This window comes from Pristiophorus japonicus, chromosome 15, assembly GCF_044704955.1.
Source record: "Pristiophorus japonicus isolate sPriJap1 chromosome 15, sPriJap1.hap1, whole genome shotgun sequence".
In the NCBI taxonomy this organism is placed as follows: domain Eukaryota; kingdom Metazoa; phylum Chordata; class Chondrichthyes; family Pristiophoridae; genus Pristiophorus; species Pristiophorus japonicus.
In genome coordinates, this window is record NC_091991.1 from 138,158,006 (window position 1) to 138,179,438 (window position 21,433).

Genomic DNA, 21,433 nt, shown 5'->3' on the forward strand with positions numbered 1-21,433 from the left:
GGTTGTCACAGAGATATGCCATGTCCTGCAGGAAGACCTGCAGCCTCACATTGGCACCAGGACGGCACTGCCTGTCGCAGTGAAGCTCACTGCGGCACTCACTTCTATGCCTCCGGCTCCTTCCACGCTACATCAGGGGACATATGCAGCATCTCACAATTTGCAGCACATCGCTCCATCCGTGATGTCACAGAGGCACTCTACACACGCAGAATGGACTTCACTACCTTCTCAATGAGCAGGGAGAAACAGGATGAGCGCGCATGTGGCTTTGCCAGAATAGCAGGCTTCCTGCGGGTGCAAGGAGCAATTGACTGCTTGTCTTGCGAGCACCATTCCAGAATGCAGAGGTCTTCGGAAACAGAAAGGGATACCACTTCCTAAATGTGCAACTGGTGTGTGACCACATGCAACGTATCCTCACACTGAATGCTCACTATTGGAAGTGCACATTGTAGGATTTGGCCAGTGCCAACATCAGTGTGTGCATGGGCCAGAAGGATTTTTGGACTTTTAAAATGGATCTGTACCCTTTTAAAATGGAGACGCACATGGCCTGCGTTTCAAAATGGAGTTTGGACTTTTGGACTTTAAAAGGACTGATTTTTGGTCAACGCTGACGTCATGAAAGGAAGAGGCCTTTTCATTTTGAACTTTGTTTGATTTGTGGAAAAACACCTTTTGTCCATGGAGCTGGGATGTCTGGATGGACAATGAGGTTTGAAGGCCAAAGGTAACAGCTCTGGACTCTTTCATGGAGAAGCAGTCAAGAACTCAACAAACAGCACTTCGAGAACTGCTCATCTACAGAAATGGCCTACCATTGTTTTCATCAAGTTGACCAATCCAGGACAGAGACATCACCAGGAAGACCAACTAGCATCTCTGCGACCATGGTTACCAGGAATCGCCCAGCCAGTTTTGTGTATTATACCGGGTATAAAGATGCTGAACTTTGGGAATTCTGGGCTTACTTTTCTCTACCATCTGGAACGGGGTTCCCCACGTGGCCACGTGTCCGTCAACTCTCCAGGAACGCCCAAAGTGAGTGCCTCGCCGTACCGCCTGAACGTAGCTCTCTAGGCCGCATTGCATGCCTTGATTAGACAAGGTTTTGTCTTTAGAGTTGAACGGACACGGAGCCGCGTGAATCAATGACAAGGGCTGGTAATTACATCTAGCATACACCTCTGGAAATCCCCAAGACCGCCAGCGTGTTTGGCTGCTGAGGAACTGCAAGTGTCCAAGAGAAAGGCTAAAACGTGTGCGTGTGAGGAGGCTTCCAAATGTGGGTTTTGACCAAACCGGGAGAGGGGTTTAGTTAGAAGTATTTCCATTATCTAGGCTTAGATTCTGGGAAGGGGGTTGGTTCAGCGTAACCGACAGGGTGGGTATTTAGTCTAAGGTTTTAAGCTAGTCCACAGTCACCTATTCTTTAAGCTGTAAGCGAGAGGAGTAGGAGTTGTTGTTTTGTGCGTGTGATAAAAGGAATCGATCTTTAACCAACCTGAACCGTTTTGTTTGGTCTGAGTCAGTTATAATCTATCCATAGTAACTCCTTGGGTCAGAACTTCGGGGTTGTGGGGCTTGTGGTTCACGGTATAATTCGGAAGACCAACCGGGTGGCATACCACTCATGGCCGGGTTACACAGTAATCCCGCTGGGAACGCTGCGCATCGGGCATAGGAGAAGACCTATCTGACCTTGGTCTCTCTCTCTCTCTGTGGGATTACCCGCTAATCGACGGGCTAGGCAGGAATATTGGCAAAAGCCCCTGTCGCCCAAAGGGAAACAACCCGAACCGGGGAGTTTTAAAGCACAGGTCAACTCAAGGGAGAGTCATAGAGACATGGGACACACAAAACACCCCACAACACGCCTTTATCCTGCGGGAGAGCACTATTCCTCGACTGTTTCATCCACCACAGCAAAGCCGAGGCTGGCTGCTCGGGGACAAGGGATACGGCCTGGCGACCTGGCTAATGACCCCCCCTCCACAATCCCTCCACAGAGCTGGAGGAACGCTACAATGAGAGCCATACCGCCTCCCGCAACATCACAGAGCAGACAATAGGGGTGCTGAAGTAGCGATTCCGATGCCTGAACTGCTGCAGAGGCAGCCTTCAATACTCCCCTGAAAAGGTCTTACTATTCATTGTGATGTGCACATAGCTGGTGTCCTCCTTCCTCCTCCATTTTTGCGCTCTGCAGACACGATGGAGCTGGAGCTGCTCATGCTCTAACTTACCTTGCCGCGCCTTTAAGACTAAGCTCTCCCGGGATCTGAATCGGAGTTCGGCGCATGCGCAATGGGTCCGCTAAATTTACTGATCAAACTTTCGTTATCGTGCCCCCAGCTCTGGTGTGCAACGGCTGATTTTGCGTCTCTGTCAGTTCATCGCCCGATTTGGATGAATATCTGGGTGGAGGGCGCAAACATTTTCAAGGCAATAAAATTACAGCTCTGCCTGGGTTACCGCTCCAAATCAGGCACCACCGAATTTCTCCCTCATTGAGTGGATTCATAACCACCAGTCTGATGTGAGTTGCAGACTTGAATTAGTTCCTGTGTATCTGTTTAAACATAGGAAGATTGAGTGCTGTACTCTACTTTTATCTGCTTTTCAATCTAATTCTCACTATCAAGGTGACATTTTCTCACTCTGTTAGGCAGCTATATGGGTCACATATAAAATAAAGCACGAATTCACAATCTAGATAGCTGGCATACAAATACAAAATGTCACATGTGTGTTGTAGGGGTTTTCAGAGATTAGATTACAACAGATTACTAGGGCAGAGTAGAGGGTGTTTTATCAGTCTCAGGAATGTTTGGTACTGTTAAGTGTTACCAGAGTGGAAAAGTAGGCTCATTCCCAGATCTGAAATCCTTCACTAGATAAATTTGCACAATTTATTAAAATTATTAAATTAATAATACACAGGTGCTTAAAAAAAAATCAAATTACAGGTGTTATACTATGTAACAGACAATGTATTATTATAAAATACTATCGGCTAGAAATTCATTTGGATCTGAAAACAGGCGCGGGGATCGCAATGCGGGATCAACCCATGCCTGTTCAAAGTAATGCAGGCAGCATGCTAACTTCGTGCTGCCGGCTGATTAACATGATTGTGGTGTTTAGCCCAGCGCTGAACGTGCTGCTGAGTGGCTGAACACTCAGAAGGGAGGCCAAATTGGAGCGAGGCTAGCATCGATATAAGTTAGCCTGCAGTCTACACCTCTTAAAGGGGAGGTGCATTCTGCCTGCAGCAGGTGAATCAACTAGCTGGGGAACAGAGACAGGGCAGCAAAAAAATCTACTGATGTCACAACAGGAGAGAGAGAGCATCCTCCAAGATTCTTCAATGCAGCACTGGAGGCCTTTGTGCAGGAGGTAAATACGAAGAGAAAGGTCCTGCTTCCACAGGGGACCAGGAGGCGCTACAGGCAAATGCGTAAAATGCAATGGGAGCAGATAGCCGTCATGGACACAGTGCAGGAAGAAGTTTAATTTCTTCATGTAAGGGAGTAAAGTATAAAGTAGCCAGACAGATGGTCACCAAAGTGGATACTGAAGGTAGTGAATAGATCTGATATGTAAGATGGTCCAGATTAAAGGGCTCATCAGTATTAGGGGGTTGTGAGGAGTTGGGAGTTCCTCCACCTCAAGGTAGGGATTGTAATATATTGTCTATTGACAGATTGTATGTAAAACTCGCTTATAAATTATAGAAAATGGCATATAACATAAAATGAAAACTTTACAGATTCAGTACATTTAAGGGAATGAAGGGCAGAGTTGACAACACCTATTAATAAATTTCCAAGGACAGTAGGGAGTAAGCTGTCTGGAAACATCGATAGGATAATACTATTGTAGCAGCAGCTGAGCTCATGGGAAAGGGATAGTTTGCTGAGCTCATGGGAAAGGGATAGTTTTGGCTGATAAGAAACCAGGTGCCGAACTAGCCATGGGAAACCAGGGCAAGGTTAACACTGTAGAACAACACATTCCAGAAGGTTGAGATCGGCCCCACATGCTATGGGAGATGGAGCGGTTGAGAAAACACTCAGCAGTCAGTCTGATAAGGGTCAACGAATCAATGTAGCTCCGCTGATAAACTATAGGCTAACCGGTGGTCATAGAAGGTTTTGTAGGAGGGTCGCATACCTTGAAAACTGTATAACTGTCTTTGAAGGTTCATTTGGAATGCTTCCCCTGCATATGCTTGAATAAAGATCGGTTGAACCAAGGTTTTGTCTGAGTGATTCCGTGGTCGTTATATGGGCTGGTGTCGACTCCTTATTTCAGGGAGTCCACCTTGAAGAGAAGTTTTTTTTTGCCCCGACATTTCACAAAGTGGTCAAGGTCAGTGAATTCATATTCAAATACCATATCACACCATCTGTACCACTAGCCTCACACATTGCCAATGCATTGCACCCCCATCACTCATCGATCAACAATCTCTACCAAACGTGACTCATATCTCACATTCATAGCGTTACCTCATCTTAGAAACATAGAAAATAGGTGCAGGAGTAGGCCATTCGGCCCTTCGAGCCTGCACCACCATTCAATAAGAGCATGGCTGATCATTCACCTCAGAACCCCTTTCCTGCTTTCTCTCCATACCCCTTGATCCCTTTAGCCGTAAGGGCCATATCTAACTCTCTCTTGAATATATCCAATGAACTGGCATCAACAACTTTTTGCGGTAGGGAATTCCACAGGTTAACAACTTGCTGAGTGAAGAAGTTTCTCCTCATCTCAGTCCTAAATGGCTTACCCCTTATCCTTAGACTATGTTCCCTGGTTCTGGACTTCCACAACATCGGGAACATTCTTCCTGCATCTAACCTGTCCAGTCCCGTCAGAATTTTATATGTTTCTATGAGATCCCCTCTCATCCTTCTAAACCAGTGAATACAGGCCCAGTCGATCCAGTCTCTCCTCATATGTCAGTCCTGTCATCCTGGGAATCAATCTGGTGAACCTTCGCTGCACTCCCTCAATAGCAAGAACGTCCTTCCTCAGATTAGGAGACCAAAACTGAACACAATATTCCAGGTGAAGCCTCACCAAGGCCCTGTACAACTGCAGGAAGACCTCCCTGCTCCTATACACACTTACCACTGCTGCAAGCCTCACATCCACATCTCACAGCTTGCACATACGGTCAGCTATTTTACCATGGCAAGCATATCACCCAAACACATTGTACCAGACTCATTGACACACTTCCCTTTCTCTTGCAGGTCAAGGTGGCTCACAACCAGAGGCAGCAAGAGCTAACCACTGGGGGACATAATCCTTCTTCTCATTTCCTCCTCATACCACAATTTCTTCTAATTTACAACTATTTTAGTTGCACCTGTAAATCAAATGCCCCCCTTATTAAAGGGGCACCAAAACTGACAAATGAACAAATTAAACTTTAGACATTAAACAGATCAAATAAAAATTTGGTTGCCAGGGGTGATGATGCACTCCAGTCCCTCCGGCGCCCATCTCTCGCGGAAGGCCGCGAGCGTACCGGTGGACACCGCTTGCTCCATTTCCAGGGACACCTTGGCTCAGATGTAACTGCGGAAGAGAGGCAGGTAGTTGGGCTGAACGACCTCCTCGACCGCCCGCTGCCTGGACCGGTTGATGGCCTCCTTGGCCATGCCCAGGTGCATCTTCTGATTTACAAGCTGTACATGGTGTAAGCATGCAGCTCTTGCTCCACCCGCCCCGCCACTCCCTTCACCACAACCTTGTACCTTTTTCCTTTTGGAAACCCAGAACTGCTACCTGGCCAGGCACTGGTGGAGGAGCAGGAAATTATGGAGCACCAAGACACTGATTTTGCAGACACAGCACCGTCCGTCACTCAATTTCACACTCGCAGCCACGAGCTCAGATACTGACATTCTGTATACATTAGAGGATAGGTTAGAGGTGGAATCTTCACGTGGTGAGACACCGGGCATGGGTGGCCTACAGCCAGGGCAGGGGTAAATGATAGCGCAGGTGCCAACTCCTCGGATTGCGAGATCACATACGAGTTCTGCTGCAGAGGACTCGGACGAGGACTTGGATGGGGTGGCCTACAGAAGGATGCTGATGGATATGCATAATGAAATGCTTGGTGCATTGGTAGGCCTGCCAGAAAGCCTGAGTACATTGTTAAAGAATGTGGAGGAGTCTGGCACCAACCTTGCACAGGGCTTTGTGCAGAGCTTGGAGCCCATGATTTCCAGTCTGGAAATGATGGGCAAGGCCATTAGCGTACTTATGGACCCAACCATGGTGGCCGATGTCTCAGCTTCCATGGCAGTACAAGTAGAAGCCACCCAATCTCTGAGTGCTGCAGTGGAAGCTCAGACTTCTGTCATACAAGCTCAGGCTGCTATCCTGGAGGCTCAGTTTGCTGCCACACAAGCTCAGACTGCTGTCATCATGGTTGTGTTTACCAGTGCAGAAAGGGACATGCAGGATGTCACAGCAGTCCAGCAATCTGTGCTCAAACAGATTACTTGGATTGCTGAGGTGCTGCCCCGTGAGAGATGAGATGGTGCAGTCTACAGCCAAGCCTTCTAGGTCCAGAGCTGCTCAATGTCATTCTGATAGGCCACCTGTACTCTTCCACAATGAAAGTTAGCAATCTTCCACCAGCCAGGCACTAAGGGAATGCGCAAGGGTGATAAGTTGACCTTGTTTTTTTAATTTGAATTTGATAAATTTATGAATTATGTTTGTAATGTGTGTTTAGTGCTCACATTTCAGCTTTGTGCCCAGGAGGACACTGTGATGGTCCGTGATAGCAGGATGGTATGAATGGGAAGTGGTGATCGGTTTAATTTACTGGAACTGGAGTCTGATGAGGCGCTCATGGTCAACCAGTCCGGAACAGGGATGAGCTGCCTGCCTCCTCCTGAGGTGTTCCCAGAACCCGTGGTGGCAAGGGCTGCATGTTCATGACGATCATGACAGCCTATCAAGGGCCTTTGAATCCTGAATTAGATTTTGTTTTTAAGGTATAAAAACCTTATACCTTAAGGTTGTATGTTAATCTTACGAGTATGTTGGCCTCTTTTTCGCTGCTTCCACTCCATCTACCTATCATGCTTGAGCGCAAGGGGAACTGCAGGTAGATCCCCCATGACTACGAGCAAGTGGTGTGAGCAGAACCCTTTAATTGAGAAACAAGGCTTCTCCACTTGCAGCAACACACACTATGACCTCAGCTACTTTAAATAACTCTAGAAGGCTCCAAACAGTTGTACAAACTTAGACAGAGCCAGTAGAAATGAAAAAAACAAGTCAGCTGCAAGTTGTTGGTGATTCTTTTAAATAGCGCTGCTGGGGGTTCCTTCCTGCTGCTGAACGCTTGGTCAGCTAGTCGTGATTAGGTGATGGCGTTAAAAAGAGCAGCGACGTCCAAAATGGCAGATCATGCATCAAATCAGCGTTGCACATTCACTGACATCACGATCTGCCTCAACTAAATATCTGGAGCACCGCTACCGACCTCCCCAAAATAATGACTGCAGCGGGACCCGCCAGAAGGGGAAGTAAGTGAGCCGGCCGCCTTTAAAAAAAAATCAAAACCAGCCTTAACGGCCGGCGCTAAATCCCCGAATTTCACAGCCTAGGATTTTCACGTGGGGATAAGGTAGAAGCTGAAATATCATGAACAAAGTTTTAGAAAAACAATGGACTAGAATTTCAGCACCATTTCTGTCCAGTTTCTTTGTTGTATTCTTCGTTTTCGGTGAAAACCACCCGTTGGGAATTTCTACAAAGAGTTCCGCCGGCGGTCTTGAAATACCGCTGGGGAGCAGACTGCCGGTGTGCACCGCCGCAAAAAACGCTACTGCCCAAGTTTGATCACAGCGGTGACCCATAGGTGAGTAGAGAAAAAACGCCCACGAGAAACCAGCCGGTGCTGGACGGTAGGTATGAAGCCCTGGAAAAAAAGGTAAGTTAAAGTATTTTAAAAATTTTTTTTACAGCGATTAAGTGGAAAAGGGTCCTGAGAATGTTTTCCGATTTTTTATTTTTTGGAAAAATATACTTTGTGTTTTCCCCCCTCCCTCGACCCAACCTGCAACCTCAGACTAAATTTTGAGTAAGTTCCATCCAATTTGCCCAGGATTGTGTTTACCGCCGAGAATCCACCGAAAATCCGCGTGTAAGACCCATTTTACCCACTGGGTGCAATTTTTTCCTATTTTTCACCAATTTTTCGCTGGCATTAATTTAATAACCTTAGCATTTTTGGGGGCGGCAATCCGGCGGATTTTGTGGAATTTCTAGCCCTATAATTTTTATCATCATGAATGGTCTTGAATTTGCGGTCGGAGGCTTCCCGCAGGGTAATGCCTCTGATCCACAAATAAAATGTCCACGCACCTGGTGGTCCGGGAGATATGGACCTTGCAGTCCTGTGTCTCTCTGGGTACGTGTGGCAAGAGGCCCACGAATCTCCAGGGTGCACACGGTTCTCATCCGCACTATGGATCACGTGGGCCGGTCCAACGAATGACAGAATGGGAATCCCCATTCATGCTGTATGTACTTGTCTTCTGTGCATTGCCAGTGTAATAGCAGGAAACTTGGAACTACAGTGCTATTGGCTTTCATAATACATGTGCATGAGCTGACTTGGGACTCGGCAAACAGATCACGGGAAGGCCAAAAAACATGAAGGAATTCGGGGAATCAATTCTCGAGTGGAAAATCGCTGGAAATGACCACAATCACTAATCAGTCACACTCTTCCCCCTCACCAAACCTACTTCCAGAAACTTGTTGTATCCAGGAGGTAGTATTCTGTTGTGATGTATAATTGAAGAGGGATGAATACAGAATGAGGGCTGAATGCAGTTCTGAAAAAAGCATCAATTCCTTTCTCAAAAGGATAAGATATAAAAGATGAGAATTGTTGTTGTGAAAAGGGGAAGGAGCTGAAAGAAAGATAAATAAAATATTGGCTGACCTTTTATAGAAGACTTCCTCCTTTTACTGCTGACTGAAAGTATAGATTTTGAAACCATATCTGTAGTCAATGAGGGAGGAGTTGTAACAGACTGCGCAATAGAGGGCTCATGGGTCACAGCATCACTTACATCCAAGACAGTTTGATTATCTAAAGGTGAAGCAAACAAGATTGTGTGCATAATCTGTTACAAACTGCATAATAAGAACATAAGAAAAAGGAACAGGAGTAGGTCATACGGCCCCTCGAGCCTGCTCCGCTATTCAAGAAGATCATGGCTGAACTTCTACATCAACTCCACTCACCCGCCCTATCCTCATATCACTTGATTTCCTTAGTGTCCAAGAATCTACTCAATATACTCAACGACTGAGCACCCATAGCCCTCTGGGGTAGAGAATTCCAAAGTTTCACAGCCCTCTGGGTGAAGAAATTTCTCCTCAACTAAGTCCTAAATGGCCGACCCCTTATCCTATACTCTCCAGCCAGGGGAAACATCCTCCCTGCATCTACCCTGTCAAGCCCTGTAAGAACTGTATACGTTTCAATGAGATTATCTCACATTCTTCGAAACTCCAGAGAATATAGACCCATTTTACTCAATCTCGCCTCATAGGACGACCCTCTCATCTCAGGAATCAATCTAGTGAATGTTTGTTGCACCCTCCTCTCAGGCTTCGTGCTGCCTGCTAGTTAGCATGATTGTAGCGTTCAGCCCAGCGTTGAATGGCTGCTGAGTGGCTGAATGCTCAGTAAGGGGCTCAAGTTTGTGCCTGGCTAGCTCCAATTAAAGTTATCCTGCACGACTTAAAGGCAGTCTGCACCTCTTAAAAGGGAGATGCATTCTGCCTGCAACAGGTTGGGAAGACAGTCTAATGATGGCACAATAGGGGAGAGAGTATGCACCTAGGTTCCTGGTTGCAGCACTGGAGGCCTTGGTGCAGGTGGCCAACTCCAGTAAAGAGGTCCTCTTCACACCGTGGGTCAGAAGGCCCTCCAATCAACAGACCAGGGTGCAGTGGAAGCAAATTCCCATTGTGGTAAATGCCAGCACTGTAACCCATGAAGACATGGACTCAGTACAAGAAGAAGTTTAATGACCTCACATGAGTGGTCAAGGTCAGTGAATTAATCTTCAAATTTCACATCCCATGATCTTCACCACTTGCCTCACACAACGCTCAATGCCCCACACCCCCATCACTCACCTGCCAACAATCTCTACCAAACATGACACACATCTCACATTCATAGCTTCACCTCACCCGCACACACTGCTGCAAGCCTCACATCCACATCTCACAGGCTGAACATACTGTCAGCTATTCAGCTGTCAGCACAACCAAAAGCCACTCAATGTCTGAGTGCTGCAATGGACACTCAGACTGACGTCATGCAAGCTCAACTTGTTGTCAGGAACGGTAGCATAATGGTAACATCACTAGACGAGTAATCCAGAAGCCTGGACGAATGATCCAGCGACACAAGTTCAAATCCCACCACAGCAGCCATGGAATTTAAATTCAGTTAATTTAATAAATCAGAAATTAAAAGCAAGTAGCAGTAATGGTGACCATGAAACTACCGGATTGTTGTAATAACCCAACTGTTTCACTCATGTCCTTCAGAGAAGGAAGTCTCCCATCCTTAACTGGTCTGGCCTATATGTGACACCAGACTCACAGCAATGTGGTTGACTCTTAATTACCTTCTGAAATAGTCTCGCATGCCCCTCAATTGCAGCAAACTGCTACAAGAAACAATAGTAAGAATAAAATCGGATGGACCACCCAGCATTGGCATGACAATTGACCCTGCAAAGTCCTACTCACCAACATCTGGGGACTTGTGTCAATATTGGGAAAGCAGTCCCACAGACTACTCAAGCGACAGTCATATTCACAGCATCTGGGACATTCAGCCAATGTCCCAGACTCCTCCATCATCATTCCTGGGTATGTTCTGTCCCACCGGCAGGAAAGACCCAACAGGGTGGTAGCACTGAGGTATACTGTAATGTATGCTCACAGGTGTGTGACCTAATGGCGTCTGACTTCGGTTCTAACTGTGATGTTTTACAAAAATAGTTGTAGAGCTGTTGTGGTTGTGGCCTATTCACTTGAAGCTGTGAGTCTGTGGAGTGAGGAACTCCTGCAAGCTGCAGCCAACTTCTGTACCCAGGAGAGGAGGAACACTTCAAGGGAGAGGAGGAGAGCAAGAACTACAACACTGCTACAGAGTTGGAGAGAGGGGAAAAGGAAAAAATATCAACCTGAAATAACACCATTTTGTGTGGAAGGAGGGAGAGCCATCTACAACAACCCACAGGTGGGTGTATTGGTGCACTCTTCACAAAAGACTTTGTTTTATCAGTGGGGGGAGGAAAGAAGATTAATAAGAAGGCCGGAACATCGTGGGGGTGTGTGTGTGTGCAAGTGTGTGTGAGGTTCTTGCGAATAACTAGGCGCCACACACCACTAAAACACCCCTTCCCTATTGCCTGGCCCGGGTTAGCTGGAGCTACCTGGGCGAAGACTCGTTTCTCACTAAATTAACAGCGATAGGAGGACTGTGCCTGGGTAGTTCCAGCTATCCTGGGGGAAGACATCTTCTCCCCCCGCCAGAAGACCACCAGTTAAAGACTTTATTTTTTCCATTAGAGAGTGCACCCCTGCAAACACCTACCCAACGCTGTGAGGGGAGACCTGTTCTCACAGCTTCCCTCTTTCCCACCCTCTCTCTTTCTGTCTGTCTGTCCCCTCTCTCTGAGAGGCCCCTTTCTCCCCTTTAATTACTACAATTAAAAAATTAAAAAGACACTGAGCAGAGAGAAAAGGCCCCTCCCCAAATCGTTAAGTAGGGGAGAGGTGTGCCTTATTAAGAGCTCCCTCTGCTCAAATACTAACGAGGCCAATTAAGACCTTTCAGGCTTGTGACTTTGGGGTGAGTACAGCCCTTAAAAAGACCCCATAATGGCGACCCCATCTACGCCAGTGGCAGGGCCAGCGATGTCATATGCGCAGGCGGTGTCCGCATCCACGACGCCTCCTGCGCCCCTGCCACCTTTTAAACTGATGACAAAAAAACACGGGGTCAAGAGCTACACTCACCCCAATATGAGCATCGAGGAGCGCGTGAGGGCAATGGCTGGGGTAGTCGGCCCCTCGGCCATTGTCGCAGCCTCCAAGATGTCAGGCAAGGCTGTGTTCTTCCTGGGGTCAGAGCGGGCGGTGTCCCTGGCCCTTGAAAAGGGGCTCACGGTGGGTGGGACATTCCTGCCAGTGGACCCTCTCGAGACCACCGCGCAGAGGGTCATCATTTCAAATGTCCAGCTCTTTGTTCCTGCTGAGCTTCTCCTCCCCCACCAACTGGGGGAGGTAAAGTCGGGGATCAACCCTATACCGCTCGGCCTCAGGGAGGCCAGCCTCCATCACGTGTTCTCCTTCCGCTGCCAACTTTTTGTCCAGCTGGCGCGGAGGAGACAACGGAGGGATCCTTTAATGTTGTCCACGAGGGGACTGCCTACCGCGTCTTCTGGACGTCGGACGGCGTGCGGTGCCATGCCTGTCGGGAGGTGGGGCACGTTCGCAAGAACTGCCCCGCCTCCAAGGCCACCAAAACACCTAAGGCGGCCAAGGCTGGCACCGCCGCCACTCCTCCCCCTAGTAGCGTCCGCGTGCCGGGAGCCGTAGGTGCGCGGGCATCGTCGGAGGCCTTTGTCTTCATGGCCTCCAGCGGAGGGGGGGGAGTGCGTCCGGTCGGAAGGAACTCGCGGCGGAAAAACAAACACCTCGAGGCGGGTCCCCTCAGTATGCCAGACAGCCCCATCACCGCGCTCGGCCAACCCGTCACTGGCGAGCGCGGGGTATCCAGAGCCCATGCCCGAGCCCTTGCCCTCTACCGCAGAGAGCGTACCACCCGCGGTTGGGCTCGGGCAAGAAACGTCAAAAGGGGGAGCGGAGTTGGAGGCCTCGGCAGATATGGAGGTCTCCCTGCCTCCGCGCCCCCCCCAGACATAAAAGGAGGCACCGCTCCAATGAGGCGGTGGAGGAACAACATCCCTCCGCGGAGGAGTTAGTGCCCGCCGCGTGTCCCACGGGGATAGGGAAGAAGATCTGCCTGTTGCGGGGGGCGCGGGGCCGCCGGAAGAATGCGTCGCCGCCGGGTCGAGCGTCCCGGGGACTAAGGCGGGCGAGGCCGAAATGGCCGAACCTGAGCCCGCCCAGCCAATACTCAACATCCCCTGGGATTTGCTCGACCTGGCAGATAAAGAACAATTAAAAATTTATGAAAATCTTGAAAGTCCACCCGCTGGGCCGGGGGGGCGGAGGCGGGGAGGGGGAAGAATCCCAACCTTCGCCCCTAACTTTGGAGCCGGGGGACTTGGAGGACCGGGAGCTGCACTTCGGCCCGGTTTCTCCGTGTTCCCGGTGCCTGGGGCGGAGGGGGACCCCCTTCCGCTGCTGCTCCCTGACCCGACATCCCAACCAAAAGAGCCCAGGTGGGACTCCTCTGCCGACGATCCTGGGGGTGGGATCGGGGTAGAGCTCGGCTCAGATGGTGCGGCCGGGCCATTTGTCGTACCCTGTGCGGTTGACCCGGTGCTTCTGGCCCTGGACAGATGGTCCGAGCCGGCACTGGTCATCAGGTCCGTCCGCGCCGCCACTAAACCATGGCCGGGGCGGGCCCTTATCAAAACCACAAAACCTTCAGCGGCACCGGCTCAAAACGTTCCTCGCTGGGTTGCTGAGGGAGTGGAGGTCAACAAACGACTCCACTCCCCCCGCCACAATAGGTTAAGTTAGAGGTTGCACTATGCTTTTGCCATGAAGATAACCATAGCCAGCCTCAACATCAACGGCGGCAGGGAGGCATGCCGTAGATTTAACAATTTTTCGCTCCTGTGGGAGGGGAAATATTCGGTGTGCTTCCTGCAAGAAACCTTCACCGTTCTGGGAGACGAGGCCACGTGGCTCCTGGAATGGCAAGGAGAGGTCCGCATGTGCCCTCTCACTGCCACTTCTTGTGGGGTGGTTATCTTGCTGGCCCCACACTTTCAGCCGGAGATCTTGGGGGTCGAGGAGCCTGTGCCAGACCGCTTGCTGCATGTCACGGTTTGCCAGGGGGACGTGCCGCTCCATATCGTGAACGTGTACGCCCCTCAGCCCGGCCCACAGCAAGCGCGCTTCTTCGAAGAAGTGTCCACTCTTCTTGGCTCCGTCGACGTTGGCGACTGCATTGTCCTCAGGGGGTGATTTTAACTGCACCCTCGAAGCGAGGGACCGCTCCGGTGCCCTGCAAAACATGACGGCGATAGAGAAGTTGAGGGACCTGGTCGGGTCCTTCGACTTGGTGGACGTCTGGAGAAATCTCCATCCCGACTCCAGCGCCTATACTTGGGTGAGGCCTGGAAGAGAAAATTGACCAGTCCTACACGGTCCCGGGCCGGACAATCCATAATAACATCCATCTGGTCTGGGACCTGATCCATCATTCCCAGGAGGTTGGTCTGTCGGTCGCCTTCCTATCCCGAAACCAAGAGAGGCATTCAACAGGGTGGATCACGAATATCTGTTCGGAACTCTGCGCGCTTTCAGGTTCAGGACGCATTTCGTTGCCCGGATCCGACTTTTGTACCAACATCCAACATCCCCCGGTATCTGCTCGACCTGGCAGAAAAGCAAAATGAAAAAAATGGAAAAAATGAGTGAATTTCCTGAACCCACACATGCTGGGCCGGGGGGTGGTGGCGGGGAGGGTGAGGAATCCCAACCTTCGCCACTCACATTGGGGCCGGGGAACTTGCAGGAACTGGAGTGGTTTTTCGCCCCGGTTTCTCCGTGTTCCCTGGTGCGTGGGGCAGAGTTAGGGCGGATGGTGCGGCCGGGCCGTTTGCCGTACCCCATACGGTCGACGGACTGGCTGCTGGCGGCGACCTTCCGGAGGGAGACAGGGACTCGGTAGAGGGTGCGGGAGAAGATCTGGAGTCCATCACCAGTGAGGTGGTGGATCTCCTCATGCCCGCCGTTGAGTCCCCCCTCATTCCTGAAAAGGAACTCCGGGACTTTTGGCGCAATGCAAGGGTCGCCGCAATCAAGCCCATCTGGCCCTGGACAAATGGTCCGAGCCGGCGCTACTCATCAGGTCCGTCCGCGCCGCCATTAAAACCATGGCCGCAGACGGGCCCTTATCAAAACCGCAATGCCTTGAGCTGCGCCGGCTCAGAACGTTCCTCGCTGGGTTGCTTGGGGAGTGGATATCATCAAACGACTCCGCTCTCCCCCCCCCCCTGCCCCCGGCCCCCCACGGTAGATTAAGTCAGAGGTTGCAGTATGCTTTTGCCATGAAGATAGCCATAGCCAGTCTGAACATCAACGGCGGCAGAGAGGCACGCCGTAGATTTTGAAACTTTTCGCTCCTGCGGGAGGGGAAATATGCGGCGTGCTTCCTGTAAGAAATCCACACCGTTCCGGGAGACGAGGCCACGTTGCTCCTGGAATGGCAAGGAGAGGTCCGCATGAGCCACCTCATTGCCACTTCTTGTGGGGTGGCTATCTTGCTGGCCTCACATTTTCAGCTGCAGATCTTGGGTCAAGGAGCCTATGCCAGGCCGCTTGCTCCATGTCACGGTTCGCCTGGGGGACGTGCCGCTTCATCTCGTGAACGTGTACGCCACTCAGCCCAGCCCGCAGCAAACGCGCTTCTTCGAAGAAGTGTCCACTCTTCTTGGCTCCGTCGACGTCGGCGACTGCATTATCCTCGGCGGGGGGAGGGGGGGAATTTTAACTGCACCCTCGAGGCGTGGGACCGCTCCAGTGCTCTGCAGAGCATGACGGCGATGGAGAAGTTGAGGGACCTGGTCGGGTCCTTCGATTTGGTGGATGTCTAGCGAAATCTCCATCCCGATTCCAGCGCCTTTACTTGGTTGAGGCCTGGAAGAGGATGGTCTAGAATCGACCACCTTTATGTGTCTCGGACGTATGTCTCCTCCATTCCGGCAGCCTCCATGCAGCCGGTGCCGTGCTCGAACCACCACCTGGTGTGGGCGGAGCTCACTTCGCTCCGTGCGAGGACGGGGTCTGCATACCGGCACTTTAACAACCTGCTGCTGGAGGACGAGCGGTTCCAGGACTCGTTCCGTCGTTTCTGGGCCGACTGGAGAAGGAAGCAGGGGGGCATCACCTCCTTGAGGTTATGGTGGGACGTGGGCAAGGCTCCAGACTGTCTCTTCTGTCAAGAGTATGCGAGGGGGTCGACCAAGAGGCGGCCAGCCAGGGTGGGGCGCCTGGAAAAGGAGGTGCTCGACTTGGAATCCCGTCTTGGTCAAGTCGTTAAGGACCCGGCCCTGCGGACGGTGTACGAAGCGAAGGTGGCCGCGCTGAAGGACCTGCAGCTCGTCGGGTCCCGAGGCGCGTTCATGATGTTACGGATACGGTTCCTCCGGGATCTGGATCGCGGCTCCCCCTTCTACTCGCTGGAAAGAAGACAGGGGGTCGTAAGCAGCTCTTGACGCTGCTGGCCGACGACGGATCTCTGGTCTCGAATCCAGAGGGCATCAGCAACGGGGCCCGAGACGACTACGGGGCTCTGTTCTTTCCGGATCCGTCCAGGAAGCGCGTAGAGTTTTGTGGGAGGACCTGTCGAAGGTCGGCCCAGAGGGCGCCAAAAATCTGGAAGCTCCGGTAAGCCTGGCGGAGCTGACCGGTGCCCTCGACCGACTCTCGAGGGGAAAAGCCCCGGGGCTGGGCGGGCTGACCGTGGAGTTCCACAGGACGTTCTGGGACATCTTGGGGGGTGACTACGCGCGGGTCCTGGGGGAAAAGTCTGCCGACCGGGGAGATGCCCATCTCTTGGCGCAAGGCAGTCATCGTCCTGCTGCCTAATAAGGGCGATCTCTGCCTACTTAAGAACTGGCGACCGGTCTCCCTCCTCAGCACGGATTACAAAATCTTTGCCAGGGTGATGTCTGCTTGCCTTGGCGCCGTGCTGGACCATATGATCCACCCCAACCAGTCCTATACGGTCCCAGGCCGGACAATCCACGATAACATCCATCTGGTCCGGGGCCTGATCTACCATTCCCAGGAGGCTGGTCTGTCGGTTGCCTTCCTATCCCTAGACCAAGAGAAGGCGTTCGACAGGGTGGATCATGAATATCTGTTCGGAACTCTGCGCGCTTTCGGGTTCGGGACGCATTTCGTCACCCGGATCCGACTTTTGTACGCCGCCGCGGAGTGTCTGATTAAGGTTAACGGGTCTTTGACGGCGCCCCTTCGCTTTGGGAGAGGGGTTCGCCAGGGATGCCCCATGTCCGACCAGTTTTCTGCCATCTGCGTGGAGCCTTTCCTGCGCCTCTTACGGAAGAGGTTGATGGGACTGGCTCTGCAAAGACCGGGCGTGGAAGTCGTCCTCTCGGCTTACGCCGATGACGTGCTCCTCATGGTCGAGGATCCCGTTGATCTGCGGAGGATTCGTGAGTGCCAGGAGATTTACTTGGCCGCATCCTCCACCAGGATCAACTGGGAGAAATGTTCCGGACTCTTGGTGGGTCAGTGGCGGGTGGACTCCCTGCCGGAGTAGCTCAGTCCTTTTGCCTGGAGCACGACCCATCTCCTCTATCTGGGAGTCTACCTTAGCCCTGACGAGGAAGCCTGGCCGGCAAACTGATAGGAGCTGGAGACCAAAGTCACCACTCGCCTAGGGCGCTGGACAGGACTGCTCCGAGTGTCCTACAGGGGGCGAGTGCTAGTCTTAGCTGGTGGCCGCTATGCTGTGGTACCGGCTGGTCACTTTGACACCTCCCCCTGCGTTTGTCACCAAGATACAGAAGCAGCTTGTGGTCTCTGCTGCTGTTTTGAGTCCCCCGCTTCGGGAGGGCGGTCAGGCATTGGTGTGCATCAGCACCCAGCATGCGACTTTCCGACTTCAGACCCTGCAGAGATACCTCTACGTCGAGCCCCCTCCTAGGTGGTGTGCGTTGGCGACGTATTTCTTCCGCAGCTCTACAGCCTCAATTACGACACGCAGCTTCTGTTTGTGAGCCAGGGGGGCGTCAGGACCGCCATGCGGGGGCTGCCTGTCTTTTACCAGGAACTCATCAGGGTCTGAAACAGAGTCAACACCAAGCGTAGTTCTCCCCCGTCTGCAGTGGCCGCTGTCCTGCAGGAGCAGGTGCTCAGGAATCCGTACCTCCTCGACCGCGGTTTTAGGTGGCAGGCGAACGAAAGGGCTGTGACTGGCAAGGTGACCAGGGTCAGGGACCTGCTCGACGGCGGAGGAGCAGGCTGGATGGCGCCAGACATGCTGGCACGGCGCCTAAACTGGGCCGACGTCCGGCGCGCGGCCAATGCCATCGAGTCGCTAAAAACAGCACTGGGCTCTGACTCCGTTAGGTGTGTCGAGGAGGCTCAAGCACGTGGGGAGATCCCGTCCAAACTGACCCCAGTCCAGACGGAATTCCTCATTGGCGCCAAGCCCCGAAACCTCCCTCGGGAGCCGGCGCCTCACAACTTGGGAAATTCCCCTCCGTGCCTTTCAGTTCTGCGCGGAGGGGTTTCCTGTACAGACTGCTGTTACACATTCTCCATCTTGCCAGACATGCCATGGCACACCATCTTGTCGTCCGGAGGAGGCGAGGGTCCCCATTGGAGTGCACTCTACGCGGGTGCCCTCCCTCTATTTATTGGGGACTTGGCCTGGAGAATGTTGCACGGAGTAGATCCGTGCAATAAATTTTTAAGTTAGTTCACGGACTCCCAGGCCATCTACAATTTCTGCGGTCTGGAAGAGTCCGTGTTCCATGTTTTTATTGAATGTACGAGGTTGCAGCTCCTATTCCATTATTTGAAGGAGCTGCTCCTCAAATTCTGGTTGCACTTCAGTCCCACACTTCTGATCTTTGGGCACCCTGTGCGGAGGGGAGCGGGCAGGTCGGAAGGCCTCCTCATAGGAATGCTCCTGGGCATGGCCAAGGGGGCCATCAGCCAGTCCAGGCAGCGGGCGGTTGAGGGGGTCGTTCAGCCCGACTGCCTGCCTCTCTTCCACGGTTACATCCAAGCCAGGGTGTCCCTGGAGATGGAGCATGCGGCATCCACCGGTACGCTCGTGGCCTTCTGCGAGAGGTGGGCGCCGGAAGGACTGGAGTGCATCATCACCCGCCCCGGCAACCAAATTTTTTATTTGATCATTTAAGTTTAAAGTTTATTTGTTTAATTTGCCGGTTTTATTACCCGCCCCCCCCCCTCCTTTTAGCCAGGGGGCACTTGCATAATTTCTGTTTTTAGTGCCCTAAACCCCCCCACCCCCCCCCCCCCAAAAAAAAGGAGCACTGGAAAAAAAATTATTTTGGAGTGTGAACCCCCTTGCAGGGGTCATTTGTTTAATGTGCACAACTGAAATAGTTGAACTGGTAATGTGCAGTGTGATTGTTAAACCTTTGCTAATAAACCAACTGGTTCTTAATAGCAATGTGTTGCTATGAATTCCAAAGCAAAGAACCCATGAAGCAAATATATTACATATACAGTCGGGAGAGAGTGGCCTTGGGAATTCTCAACATTGACTCCGGACCCCATCAAGTCTCATGGCTTCGAATCAAGCAAAGGCAAGGAAACCTCCTGTTGATTACCACCTACCGCCCTTCCTCAGCTGATGAATCAGTATTCCTCCATGTTGAACACCACCTAGAAGACGCACAGAGTTGCAAGGGCATAGAATGTACTCTGGGTGGAATATTTCAATGTCCATCATCAAGAGTGACTCGGTAGCAGCATTACTGACCGAGCTGGCCGAGTCCTGAAGAACATAGCTGCCAGACTGGGCCTACGGCAGGTGGTGAGAGAACCAACACAAGGGAAAAACTACTTGACCTTGTCCTCACCAATCTACCTGATGCAGATGCATCTGTCCATGACAGCATTGGTAGCAGCGAACACCGCACAGTCCTTGTGGAGACGAAGACCCGTTTTCATACTGAGGACACCATCCATCGTTTTGTGTAGCACTACCAGCATGCTAAATGGCTAAATATCTAGCAGCTCAAAACTAGGCATCCATGAGGCACTGTGGGCCATCAGCAGCAGCAGAATTGTATTCCACCACAATCTGTAATCTCATGGCCCGGCATATCCCTCACTCTACCATTACCATCAAGCCAGGGGACCAACCCTGGTTCAATGAAGAGTGTAGAAGAGCATGCCAGGAGCAGCACCAGGCTTACCTAAAAATGAGGTGCTAATCTGTGGAAGCTGCAACACAGGACTATATGAATGCTAAAAAGCGGAAGCAACATGCTATAGACAGGGCTAAGCGATCCCACAACCAACAGATCAGATTAAAGCTCTGTAGTTTTGCCACATCCAGTCATGAAAGGTAGTGGACCATTAAACAACTAACGGGAGGAGGAGGCTCCATGAATATCCCCATCATCAATGATGGCAGAGCCCAGGACATGAATGCAAAAGACAAGGCTGAAGCGTTTACAATCATCTTCAGCGAAAAGTGCCGAGTGGATGATCCATATCGGCCTCCTCCTGATGCCCCCACCATCACAGAAACCGGTCTTCAACCAATTCAATTCACTCCACATTATATCAGAAAAACGCTAAGCGCACTGGATTCAGCAAAGGCTTTGGGCCCTAACCTGTTGTGCTGAAGACTTGTGCTTCAGATCCAGCCGCACTTCTAGCCAAGCTGTACAGCTACAGTGGCATCTATCCGACAATGAGGAAAACTGCCCACGTTTGTCCTGCCCACAAAAAGCAGGACAAATCCAATCCGTCCAATTAACACCAATCAGTCAACTCTCAATCATCAGCAAAGTGGTTGGAAGGTGTCGTCAACATTTCTATCAAGCAGTACTTACTCACCAATAGCCTGCTCACCGATGCTCAATTTGGGTTCCGCCAAGACCACTCAACTCCAGACCTCATTACAGCCTTGGTCCAAACATGGACCAAAGAGCTGAATTCCAGAGGTGAGGTGAGAGTGACTGCCCTTGGTGGTTGGAGGTCAGTCATCCCAGCCCCAGGACATCGCTGCAGGAGTTCCTCAGGGCAGCCTCCTAGGTTCAACCACCTTCAGCTGCTTCATCAATGACCTTCCCTCCATCATAAGGTCAGAAGTGGGGATGTTCACTGATGACTGCATAGTTTTCAGTGCCATTCGCAACTCCTCAGATAATGGAGCAGTCCATGCCAGCATGCAGCAAGACCTGGAAGACATTCAAGCTTGGGCTGATAAGTGGTAAGTAACATTCACGCCACACAAGTGCCAGGCAATGACCATCTCCAACAAGGGAGAGTCTAACTACCGCCCCTTGACATTCAACAACATTACCATCAATGAATCTCCCACCATCAATATCCTGCGGGGGGGGGGGGGGGGTGTCACTATTGACCAGAAAATTAACTGGACCAGCCACATAAATACTGTGGCTAC

The 21,433-nt window shown here is 51.4% G+C and overlaps 1 protein-coding gene across 7 annotated transcripts in view; it reads right to left on the bottom strand.

The window, feature by feature from the left end:
* Window positions 1-21,433, bottom strand: part of cfap70 (cilia and flagella associated protein 70) — a 195,755-nt gene that overhangs the window by 36,699 nt on the left and 137,623 nt on the right. For 6 of the 7 annotated variants that reach the window (XM_070900968.1, XM_070900971.1, XM_070900973.1 and 3 more), the window contains one exon: window positions 8,996-9,145. The exons of the other annotated variant lie outside the window; for it this stretch is intronic. In XM_070900968.1, coding sequence (XP_070757069.1) covers window positions 8,996-9,145 — 150 coding nt within the window. The remainder of the gene's footprint in view (window positions 1-8,995; window positions 9,146-21,433) is intronic. 7 annotated transcript variants of the gene reach the window in all.